The sequence below is a fragment of the Macrobrachium nipponense genome, chromosome 26 (genome assembly GCF_015104395.2).
Source record: "Macrobrachium nipponense isolate FS-2020 chromosome 26, ASM1510439v2, whole genome shotgun sequence".
In the NCBI taxonomy this organism is placed as follows: domain Eukaryota; kingdom Metazoa; phylum Arthropoda; class Malacostraca; order Decapoda; family Palaemonidae; genus Macrobrachium; species Macrobrachium nipponense.
Genome location: NC_087215.1, coordinates 71003244 through 71016688, shown reverse-complemented (window position 1 = coordinate 71016688; position 13445 = coordinate 71003244). Strand labels below are relative to the sequence as shown.

The 13445-nt window shown below is 34.9% G+C and overlaps 1 protein-coding gene across 1 annotated transcript in view; it reads right to left on the bottom strand.

Annotated features, from left to right (window-relative positions):
• The window catches only part of LOC135199867 (uncharacterized), a 3073-nt gene extending 916 nt beyond the window's left edge, over window positions 1–2157 (bottom strand). Inside the window, exons 1-3 of the mRNA XM_064228001.1 lie at window positions 2079–2157; window positions 607–1099; window positions 1–270 (exon numbers count right to left, since the gene is read on the bottom strand). The exon at window positions 1–270 is cut by the window's left edge and continues 916 nt beyond it. Coding sequence (XP_064084071.1) covers window positions 165–270; window positions 607–1099; window positions 2079–2091 — 612 coding nt within the window. The 5' untranslated portion in view covers window positions 2092–2157 and the 3' untranslated portion in view covers window positions 1–164. The remainder of the gene's footprint in view (window positions 271–606; window positions 1100–2078) is intronic.
• Window positions 2158–13445: the final 11288 nt, after the last annotated feature.

Genomic DNA, 13445 nt, shown 5'->3' with positions numbered 1-13445 from the left:
GAATGATTTTCAATGCTACATTTCCTCTCTCAAACCTTCAACTTTGCAATTAATGTGTCGCACATCTTCTGCCAAATGTTTCCAGTGTTTCTTAATCCGAATTGTCGCTGGAAGTGTGACTCGGTTCCGGAGTAGGAGCTTCACGGGTTTCTACGATGTCCTGCTTATTCCTTGTCGTCGCCGTACTTTCTAGCGGCTTCGTCTAAGGCCCTGTAGGATGTATAGGTGCTCTGGTCCCTGTAGTTATGGTAATTGTAGTTCGGAGCATACCTAAGAAAAAAAAAAGTCAACAAAATGTTGCTGCAGTAGGATAAAAAAAAAAGGGGGGGGGGACTCTTGGCTGCTGTTGCATTCGTTAAGGCAACTTAGAGAACATGCCTTGATAAACATTAGTCTTAATGCTTCCAGTGGTATACAATTATTTAATTCAGTGAACGTAAGGTCTTTGCGTCAAGTTATGCGCTATGTTAACGAATTATCGATGAACATTACAAAGAGAATATTTACCCAGGAATGTGTCAAATTTAAAGAAAATTTACCAAAGGAAAATATAACCAACAATTATCATGAGTTTGAAGGACCTTCACAAAACCGAGAGCAACTCACCACTCTTCTTCGTATGGATCCGTGAACCTGTTGGTGAGGCCTTTGCTGACGGAATAGACGTCTCTTCCGGTGGCCAAGGCGATGATGATCAAGATGATGATGACGATGATGCCGACGATGACGGCCACACCGATGGCCGTCCCGATGGCTGTTTGAAGTCCCTGCAGATTCAGGCTCACTCCCGTCCCGTTGAATCCCGTTCCGATGAAGAGGCGACCCTCGGGGTCATCCACTAATAGCTTCTCTTCTGCTGGTGCCTCGTCTTCTTCTTCTTGTGGAAGCTGGCGCGAGTTTCGGACAGAGTTGTCTTCGCCGTCCAGCTTGATAAGCTTCCCTTCCATTGCGTACCTGGCCACCTTCTCGGCCACCCAGTCAATCCCGTCGTTGATGACGTTGACCGCGTCGTCAAAGGTGTCCATTGCGCTGGCTTTGGAGGGCCCGGTCGCGAGCTGGATGGTCAGCCATGTCACCAGGGCGAAGGTCGTCACAGTAACTGGAAAGAATCGGGGCCTTTTTAACTTTTTTTTTTTTTATTTTTTTGCGAGTGTTAATCTCCTCAGCTGATTGGTGATGAGATAAGTGACCCTCATCATTACTTGCGTAGCGAGCTTCCGCTGAATGCAATAGCCAAGAGTGATAAAATGAAAATCTAGCAACGAGAAAATGTAGGAAAATCATGTAACGTATATAATATATATATGTGTGTGTGTGTGTGTGTGTGTATATATATATATATATATATAATATATATATAGTATATATGAGAGATAGAGAGAGAGAGAGAGAGAGAGAGAGAGAGAGCGAGAGAGAGAGAGAGTAGAGAGAGAGAGAGATGTGGATGTTGACTGTGAATGAAAGGACATAACTGACTTAATACAAAGAAGAGAATCTGCGAATTTTTCAAAAGATGGTAAGGAGGAGCAAGATGATAAATAAAGAGATGAAGTTGATTCTGTAAACTGGTTTACAGAAATGAAATGAAAGTTCGGAGTTTCTGTGTCGTAGTCTGGCCTATGGCATAGCAGAAAAAATAGTGCAGTGTAGCAGGTTATCGTAAATGTTCAAGCGAAAGTACGATGCATTACCACGCTAATACTATTCACCGTGCATTTTAATGCGTTTTTATCTATTTGTTAATTTATTATTTTTTTCCTCTTTTTAATAAGTAGGGTCTCTTCTTTCTGTATTTCTCTTTGCCTCATCTTACTTCTTCCCAATAAACACCGTATTCTTTGGAAGTTCGAATTTCAAGTCAATGGCCCCTGTGAATAGGTTTATATCTTCTGATTAATAATAATAATAATAATTAATGATAATAATTAATAATAATAACAAATTGTGGGCGCGGGAGAAATAAGTGAAAATAGAAGGGAAACGAGACGCACGCATATTCAGAAATATAAATTCACAAACAATTGAACTTTGACAATAACAACAACGATCACTGGTTGAAAAGTCGATCTTCCACAAACCTCTCAAGGCCATTGCACAAAAACAGACACTTCGCTTTCCACGACGCAGAGCGAAAACCACGGACTGATTTGATCCTATTGCAGAAGGATATTGATACCTTCACTCCCTGGCGCAGGGCCTTTATACCTTCGTGGGTGTCTCTCGTCCCCTTCCATAGGGAGACGCCCTTTCGGAAATTGGTGGTAAAGTGAGCTCATTAAGACTCGTTTGTTTCAGAGGAGAAATTCGCATGAGAAAGACAGCTATTTATCGCTTGATTTCCACTTTCTACGAATGTTTGAAATGAGGCGTTATCGTCATCATAATTATTATTATTATTAATTATTATTATTGTTGTTGTTGTTGTTATTATTATTATTATATCGCGGAGCTAGCATCAACTTAACACGGAAGCGAGCACTTTGTAAAATAGCGAAGCTTTGGGAAAAGAAAAATCTTGAAAATCTGTCTACGAAATAAAACTCTATATATATATATATATGTGTGTGTGTGTGTGTATACATATACATACATATATATATATATATATATATATATATATATATATATATATATATATATATATAAACAGAATTAGAGAAAATATCAGCGAAGGGATAAAGTCGTTGCAACCAATGAATCATCTTCGCAAAACTATCGGTGTAAACCCGTACGGATATATCACCAACAATTTGCCTGTTTTTTTTGGAATTGCCAACGTAATTTTTCCTCCACGTTAAATAATACAGACACACACATATATATGTGTATATATATATATATATATATATATATATATATATATATATGTATGTATATATATATATATGTATATATATATATATATATATATATATATATATATATATATATATATATATATTGTGTTTGTGAATGTAGAAATGCACTTGTGCCATATATACATTTACATGCATGTCATACATAGACCTACGAATATACTTCTGGGCCACGAACGAATTCAAGACACGCTAAGGGTAAGAAATAAAAAAAGTAATAATATATGAATAAATACATCCACACACCCAGAAACTCATGCATCCCCAAGAGCATGCAGCCTGTATGGTCGTGCATCTTCGCTCCTATATCAACCATTACAAACACTCAGTCTAATCAAGCAGGTAAACGAGGAAACGAATTCATCCTTTGCACCACACAGCTGCACCTAACTGTGCCGACACAGATTCGAATAAGGCGCCGAAACGGAAAGACTCATTAACGCCATTATCTCCTCAATTACGACAAGATGAGAGAAGAGAATACGCTATTTGATCTAAATACTTCTGGAGGATTTTCTGATTCGACAGCAATTGCTGATAACATCCGTGTTAATTGCTGCCGTAAATTACCTGGATTTATGACTTGGCTGTAGCTCAGTTTAGAAAACGAACGGTGAACTGAGATTTAGATTTGGTCTTATGTCATATACATATATATATATATATATATATATATATATATATATATATATATACATGTATATATATATATATATATATATATATATATATATATATATATATATATATATATATATATATATATATATATAATATGTATATATATAATTATATATGTAAATATATATATATATATATATATACGTATATATATGTATATATATGTTTATATATATATACGTATATATATATATATATATATATATATATATATATATATATATATATATATATGTATGCGTACTTGAGTATCTACGATTTTGTATATATACATGTACGAGTATATACATATATACATAATATTTATTTGTATTTATGTATGTTTATATATACATATATACGTATGTATATATTGGTATTCATATTACAGATGTATAAAACATGCATCACTCATACACCGTCAAAAGTATGTAAAATATGTTTTTTTTTTAAATTCAAAATCAGGGTTATTTTCCTTAAAAGAGTGTGATTCCCAGGAAGAGAAGAGAACATATATATATATATATATATAGATATATATAATTTATATATATATATATAGGATGTTATCTATTTATATATATACTGACAGGATAAAGTCAGTTACTTACACAATACACAATGACAATCATCTCCTTTGTGAATAAAAAAGCTGAGTCATTAGATGTGATGAGAGCTTGTTACTAAGACAATAATTTTGATAGTAAATTTTTATTCAATTAAACAAAAGTACAAGTACATTTTTCCTCATTTATTTCTCTCTCGAAATCATCTGCAATGTCTGTGACGTTTTCAAAGCAACCGACTGAGAGGCTAATCATTCCTTTATTTCATGGTATCTCTAGCATTGAAGCGAGCGAGTTTCCGTTAAGTCCATAATTGATAGTGTAAATCACTTTTAACTGCTGTAGAAGAGTCTAGCAGTATCATCTTAGATGTACTTACAAGTGTATATACAGCGTTCATACATATATATATATATATATATATATATATATATATATATATATATATATATATATATATATATATATATATATATATATATATATATATATATATATATATATATATATATATAATAAATAAAGACAAAATCCACGAAGGAAAGAGACTCCAATGTTTCTCTTTTCTTCGTGGATTTTGTCTTTGTCTAATAATCATTAGGTTCTATATTTTCGTGATTCATTTTTATGTATGTATATATATATATATATATAATATAATATATATATATATATATATATATATATATATACTGTGTGTGTGTGTGTGTGTTGATAAAAGGCCCATAAAACACTATTTTAACGTTGTAACCATATATTTCGAGCATTTCCTTCTGTGCTCCTGATCACTGGTAAAATATGGACATAGGATGTCCTACAAAATATATATATACATAATATATATATATATATATATATATATATATATATATATATATATATGCATGTATGTATGTATGTACACACACATATAGTATATACATATACAGTTAACTGTGTGTATGTAAAAAAGAAAAAAATACCTCTTTTATGAATATGCAGACAAACAAATCTCAGATACCAAATTCTAATACTATGAAGAAATTCAAGATTGATTAGTCTCGGCAGACCCAGGCATAATCACAAATGCTGATTTTTCACTTCTTACCACCTGACGACAAACCTCACAAATTATTCATAGTTGGAAAGAAAGTTTACCCTGGGAAGCCATTTACTATTTATCTCGGGCGCCTCAGGTAGCGCGTCCTCTCATTCAAGAAATTTTGTATCAGTATGATTAGGCTGGACCTGGAAGCTGCCATTACGGGAGGGAATGACTCCCCGAGGTGCGTTTCAATAGGTAATAAAAGAAAAAATACTGGAGATATATGAAAGAAGGTTATGTAGGGTTATTTTTATCGATTTTCTCGTAATTTCGCTACTGTGAAGTTCTGGTATTTATGACTCGGTTCTTTTTTTCTCTTAGTCAGTGAGCTCACACACGCGCGCACACACACACCAGCACACATGCGTATATATATGCATATATATATATAATATATATATATATATATATATATATATATATATATATACATATATATATATATATATATATATATATATATATATATATATATATAGCTTAAGGATGAATAATATAGCCAAGACCAAGAGGAGCATTCTGTATTATACGAGCTTCCTGGTCTTGGCAGTATCATTTATCATTAAGCTTAAGATTTCCAAGCAGCCGCCCAACCACTGAGACTATATATATATATATATATATATATATATATATATATATATATATATATATATATATATATATATAAATAAATAAAGGTTTTTTTGCCACGAAGGAAAAAAATGAAAAAGCGAGTTAGCAGAGTACTTTCGGTCCTATTCGGACCTTCTAACTCGCTTTTTCATTTTTTTCCTTCGTGGCAAAAAAACCTTTATTTATACATAGCATCACGTTTTATATACTTTGTGATCAAGTTATTCATATATATACATATATATATATATATATATATATATATATATATATATATATATATATAATCCTCCAGAGAATAATGAGAAAACTCTGCCTTGCTTTGAAGACAAAAATAAATAGAAACTCTCACCAAAGCACCAAAATACGTTTATCATTATACTTTCTCACTCAGTTGAAATGTTAGAAAATTACCTAAACGGCTCCTTTTCCTCTTTCTCGTTGCGTTATGAATCTCACACCAAAGCAGCAGCATAATGTTTATCGATATACTTTCTCACTCACTTAATTTTTTTTACAAGATGAAAGGAAATTACCTAATTGCTCTTTTTACTCTCTCTGGTTGCGTTCCATGCAACTCTCAACTTCACGTAAGGCGCGTTTCCCTGTCAATCGCTTTTCCCGTCATTATTTCCAATTTATGCTTCGTTTACTATGAATAATGATTTGATATTCATTTTAATATGACATTCTTCTCATATTCACGCAGTAAGACTCCATCTTTGTCGTGTTCAGCCATCTACCGTCAGTACGATGAATAATTTACGAATCCCTGTTGGAAGGACTAATTTCAGATTTTCACGATCCTTGGCTGTCAGTCGTATGCAGTCAGAAGTGTCGTAATCATCTACCAAAAGTGTCACAATTTCTTTGTAAATTACAGGGCATCCAGTTTTCTTGCAGTTTCCCCTTTGTAGGCTACAGTTCGTCATTGGTTGTAAGCACTGTTTTTTAATCTCTCTTAGTTACTTTGGTAGCTGGTGACTGGGTAAATTTGTTTGATATTGTTTTTCAGAAATGTTTGCAATTTCGCGAGCAAATGTTTTAGAATTAAATTCAGTATTTTCATTTACAGTTATTTCACCCTGCCATTTCCATCTACTTAGGAATTCTACACTCGCCATGTAACCTTGAATTCAAAAAATCCCGTCAAGTTGTTCCACCAATTCCCCCCCGGATTTCTGGGCCCAGGTAACTGAATTAGGCCTAATCTCGGACGTACCTGAAATAAAGTCGGGTTCCGGGATGGAAAATAAGAAACGATACATAGAAAATAATTCATGTCGTGAAATAAAACGCAGACTATTTTTATATGAATGTGAAACGAAGTTCGAGGCGTAATAAGTAACAAGGGAGTTGGAACAGGCTGAGGAAAGAGGCGGAATGAGAATAGAGGAAAAGTAGGTCGACGGAAGGATAAGTAGGTCAGGCGTTGGGGTGGAAAAGGCCTTGAGGTGGCAGGAGAGAAAAGGAGATGGAGGCTGGCCGTAGGACCCGTATGAGACTGAGACAGAGACAGACAGACAGACAGACAGACAGACAGACAGAGGGAAATTCCTTGAGAGAGAAAGAGTGGGTAAGATTGAAGGGAATGGGAAGCATATGAGACGACAGACAACCAAAAATAAATTATACCAATAAATGAAGGAAAATGTATAAAATGTATCGAATGCATTTCTGACAGACAGACAGAGAGAGAGAAGAGAGAGAGAGAGAGAGAGAGAGAGAGAGAGAGAGAGTAGGGAGTACAGGTAAGACTAAAACCTAAGGGTGGCAGTGGTGGTTGGCATAGGGGACTGGTGGAGGTGGCCGTGGTCAGGATGAGACCACATTGCTTTTTAAGACAAAAGCATGAGAATCTCCTACAGACTTTCTCCTTCACTCGTTTCAACTACTTATACTTTACTGGGGAAAGTTCTATGGGTGTTTGTTTATTTTGGTCTTTTCATCCCGATATTTTTATCTCGGGTAAAGGTTCATATTAATTTTCGAAAGTTTACGATTAAGTGTATACTGTTGAATGCACTCAGACAAATACACACACGCGCACATGCATATATGGGTGTGTGTGCGTCTGTGTGGGTGTAAATTTGTACTTACACACACACATACATATACACACTCGCCCAAAAATTCATCTGGTAGTGTCTTCCATATTAAGGCCATCTTATATAATGGCGCTTATGAGTCACTAGGACCAAATGGGAAAAGTCGCTGAGAGAGAGAGAGAGAGAGAGAGAGAGAGAGAGAGAGAGAGAGAGAGAGAGAGAGAGTTGGAAGTAATGTCAAGGAAAATTAATCACTGCCATATACTCATCAAAATGTAACGGTCCGGATAGCCGACCCGTCAGTTAAATCTAACGGGAATAAAAAGGAGCTCTAATGACTCCTTCCTGGTATGTCTCTCGCTTCTTCTGTAATGAGAGGACACCCAACCGCTGACGAAGGTTGAAATCTCCATAAGTACATTATTATTATCATATTATTATTGTCTATCACATTCATCCTCTTCGACTGAGTGGTTTTTTATAATGTGGGGTTCCGTGTTGCATCCTGCCTCCTTAGGAGTCCATCACTTTACTTACTATGTGCGCCGTTTCTAGAAGTATACACTCCTTTGCATGAGACCTGGAGCTACTCCGGCATCTAGTTTTTCCAGGTTCCTTTTCAGGGATCTTGGGATCGTGCCTAGAGGTCCTATGATTAATCATGAGTACAATTTCCACTGGCATATTCTATATATTCTTAAATATATTTATATTTTCAGATCTTGATACTTACCATTTGTTCTCAATGATGATGATGATGATGATGATGATGATGATGATGATGATGATGATGATGATGATTTTTTTTTTTGGGGGTTTTTTTTTTTTTTGCACTATCACAGTCCTCCAATTCGACTGGGTGGTATTTATAGTGTGGGGTTCCGGGTTGCATCCTGCCTCCTTAGGAGTCCATCACTTTTCTTACTATGTGTGCCGTTTCTAGGATCACACTCTTCTGCATGAGGCCCGGAGCTACTTCAGCCTCTAGTTTTTCTAGATTCCTTTTCAGGGATCTTGGGATCGTGCCTAGTGCTCCTATGATTATGGGTACGATTTCCACTGGCATATCCCATATCCTTCTTATTTCTATTTTCAGATCTTGATACTTATCCATTTTTTCCGTCTCTTTCTCTTCAACTCTGGTGTCCTATGGTATTGCGACATCAATGAGTGATACTTTCTTCTTGACTTTGTCAATCAACGTCACGTCTGGTCTGTTTGCACGTATCACCCAATCCGTCCTGATACCATAGTCCCAGAGGATCTTTGCCTGATCGTTTTCTATCACTCTCCCTCAGGTTGGTGCTCGTACCACTTATTACTGCAAGGTAGCTGATGTTTCTTGCACAGGCTCCAGTGGAGGGCTTTTGCCACTGAATCATGCCTCTTTTTGTACTGGTTCTGTGCAAGTGCCGGGCACATTATTATTATTATTATTATTATTATTATTATTATTATTATTATTATTATTATTATTATTATTATTATTATTATTATTATCATTATTATTATTATTATTAAAAAAATTTAAAAATTATTATATTAATTATTATTATTATTATTATTATATTATTATTATTATTCAGAAGATGGAACTATTCATTAGAACAAGCTCACCAAAAAGGCCATTGACTTTAAATCCAATCTAGCAAAGAATATGATGGTGTTCATTAGGAAGAAGTAAGACGAGGTAAAAGAAAATAAATAAAGATGAGACCCCACTGATTAAAAAAGAAAAGCTGTATATTAATAAATGAACAAAAAGGTAAAAACGTATTAAGATGAAAGAAGAATAATATTAGGGTAGGACGACATTTCACCTTCGCTTTTACTTCTAAAGTTGCAACTGCAAAGAACTGCAGTCGGTTTTCGTCGTAGATCAGAACGAAGAATTAAAATCTCATGTGAGAAATTTTGATATTTTAGAAATATTTCAATCAAAATTTTTCGTTTTCTTTACATCACTAGTTTATGTTGATGTGTATGATAACAAGTTATTACTGTTTTGTTTGATTTTAATTCTCTAAAGCTTCCCGTATCAAAGGTTGGCTCTAAAGAGAACAAAAACAAAACAAAATCAGTTACTGCCCATCGCATCCTTTAAATGTTCAATCAAGCATAAACCTTTGTGCAGAATACCCGAAAGCATAAGCTACTTCATTAACTCACAAAGCTCATCCGCAGCTCACTGACCGCCTTCATAGATACTGAATCGCTCATTACAATATTGTATTCACTTGTGGTTCTTGGAAATTATGGGCTCTAGATTTCAGCACCTCTAACGAACACTTTTTGGTCTCTCTGCTTCCTTTCATCCCAGATTCTCAGAATTATTTACACTCCTGACAAATCTGTCGTCATCCTTTCCATGTAACAAATCTCCACACTGTCGCGTCTCTCATTTCTCAACTCTTATGCCCTTTCTACCCACGAATAGTAGGAAACATTACTGATATTAATGGTTCTTATCTTTTTTTATTTACTCCCCGACTATACGTCATCTTTGTAAATTATCAAAAATATCTTTATATTTTTTTTCAGTCACTAGCGACCTGTATCTCCTTATACCAAATAGCAAGCATATATTTCACCAGTTCTTAAGGAACTCTTCCCTCAGACAAGAAATAAGGGATGGAAACTAGAACTGAAGAGATACAACACATCCCATTGTGGAAACTTCTTTACATACAAAATATGTGACACATGGAACAAACTGCCACCAGAAGTCGTAAACAGCAACAGTGTGGAAGAGTTTTCTCGGAGGGACTAATAAGTCTTTGAGACATCCGAATCCTTGTAACTCCTCCTCCAGACACAGACACAGACACACACACACACACATCAGTTTGCAAATATAGTGAGGATCATCTTTCAGTGTATTTGTTGTATTTTGCCGGGCATAAAAACCAACCTTCCATAAATGAAGTTATCGATGATTTTCCTGTATTAGAACTAGCCACAGCCCAAGGAAGACTAAACGCTAACGTGGCATTTTTTAAAAACTAGATCTGGACAAGCTTATTACGGTGCAGTCATGATGACATGAGGTACAAATGTGACACGGGCTTTAATATGGGTCATCACATCCATGGCATTGTAAAACCATTGCTCTTGTTACTTGCTAAAGTTGAGTTTCACCCTTATTCACAAATCAGGAAGTAAATACGGCAGGTGGGGTAAAAGAGATACATTTTTATACTTCTGTAATAGAATATATCCACGTGCAGATAAATGAGAAGTATAATCAAGAGCGTGGACATACAATGAAAACTTTTTGTTTGGTGCCGTCTTTGGTATTGAAAGAGACAACAGATGATGCAATAAAAAGTTTCATTAACATTTCAGCATCTTAGGAAGACGATTCGTATTCGCCAGACTCCTCTAGTAGAGGTGAGAAGGTGAAGGAACTCGTAGAAAACTCATCTTGGCAATTTCCTTATATCGCTATATATCCCACATTTCCCCCATCCAGTTGAGAACACGACTCAACATTCAAAAGAACAAACCCTCATTTACGTTCTTGTATGGATTGAGGAAGGCCTCGCCCGTAGGGAGGGATGATTTATTGGTCTTATGTTGAAGACTGTCAATGATTCCTTAACCCAGGAATAGAGCTGGGAGGAAAGTTTGGTTAAAGATAGCAATAAGCGAATGCTTAATAGCACTCTATGATTTGACCATATTCTCAAAAGCATTGTATTATGTATTTTGATGAGAAAGACCCACCAAATTCGTTACTGACAAGAGTCCAGCTCCTGGTCTGGGATGGTTTCTTTCTATCGCAATTAGTTGAAAGGACTTAATACTATTTAGCCTAGTTCAGAGTGATCCAACGCATAAAAGTACCGCTTGAATATTCATATGGAGAATTGAATTTTAAATAGATACATTTTCCTACTTGACATGGAATCTTACAAAGTGATATACCTTCCTCACTATAATAAAAAAAAATGACCCCTTAGTATTTAAATAAATTCTCTGAACCCGTCTTGTAAAATCCTACAGTAGTCACTAATCGATATTCATATGGCCTTGGAATCATAAGACACATTTTCCATAATCTTATATAATGTTTTTTGCAATCTAATTTACTCATGTATCGTAATTTTGATTTGTTGTTTTCAATCACTCAACCAGTTTTGAGACGCAATAGGAGCCATTTCATTTTTGCTTAGTTTACCATGTTATTTAAAGAAGATGGTCTTATAAAATTATTCTAAAAAAACGTAAGTATTATTAATGGGTAACTATAAGATATTAGAATTTCTGTTTTACTTTCCTTTTGCTTTTAAGAATATTATATTTCTGTCATGCACTATCAAAGAATTTTCGGCAGAGGCTGGGCTCGATGCTTCGGATGCTCAGTAAATCCATGAGAAAAAAAAAAAAAAAAAAAAAAAAAAAAAAAAAAAAAAAAAAAGGCGAGCGGAGGAAATTGACTAACTGCCAACTGAACTCTTTCCTTCCATGAAACAAGGGAAATTTAGGGACAAGCGGGGGCGGGATATCAAGGAGGGAAATTTATCGGTGTCCAAGCAGAGTGCATGGATGACATTCACTCTATAATGTTTTGCCTGTATGACTCTACTTCTGGATTCGTGTATCAGAATGCTTCAAAAATCCATCGGAAAAAAATCGACAGGAAAAAAAATGACTAACGACTGAACCATTGCCGTCTAGAATCTGAGTCCCATCCTCTTATGCAATAGGGGGGAAAATAGGGATTTGGGGAAGTGAGGGCGATCAAGAAGAGAGAAAACGATTAGCATGCAAGTATAGTGAATGAATGACTTTCACTCTATCTGGTTTTGCCAGTTTAAGTCGACTTCTATATTCGTGTATCGAAAAACAAATAAAACCATAGGGAAAAAATCGACCGAAATAAATTGACTAACTGACAACTGACTATCCTCCCTCGCGGTAGGGGAAATATAGGGATAAGAGAATTAGGGAAATAGAAATCCGTGCACGGACGGGATGCCGAATGCATTTTTGTCGAAGGACAAGAAGCAGAAGCCAGGAAGCCGAACAGACATAATGCCGAACAGACACAATGCCGAACACAGACATTAAGTCGAACGGACAAAATGCCGAATATTGCTAAGATTACGAAAGATAAATATAAGCAAAAATAATGATAGGATGATAACATTTGCTGAGAGATACAGATAACTTTTCACTAATTCGATAATTACTATTTAACTGCTTGTTTAATTAACAATTACCTAGTTTACTAATACTGCTTTGTAGTTATATAGTTTTTTCGTTTGTTCAAATTTGACTATAAGAAAAAAAACAATAATAGTTTTTTTTTTCTTCAGTCGTTAGAAAATCGATAAGAAGGCTTTTTCTTTGTTTGTTTTGAAAATTTCAGAACACATATAAAAGACAAAAGGAGCAAAATAAAAGTAAAATGCTTGATAATTATTTTATTTCGACAATGTTTTTAAAAGTAAAATATTTAAAAATTGTGAGCCAGAGATCGTAGAAACGCTAATCCTTCGTCCTTATCATAAGAACAAAATATGGATTTTATTCTATCGTTAATGGCATCGTATTTCTTGTTAGGTCGTGATATATCAATCCCTGCAGAAGCCTGCTCAATTAGAATTTCATT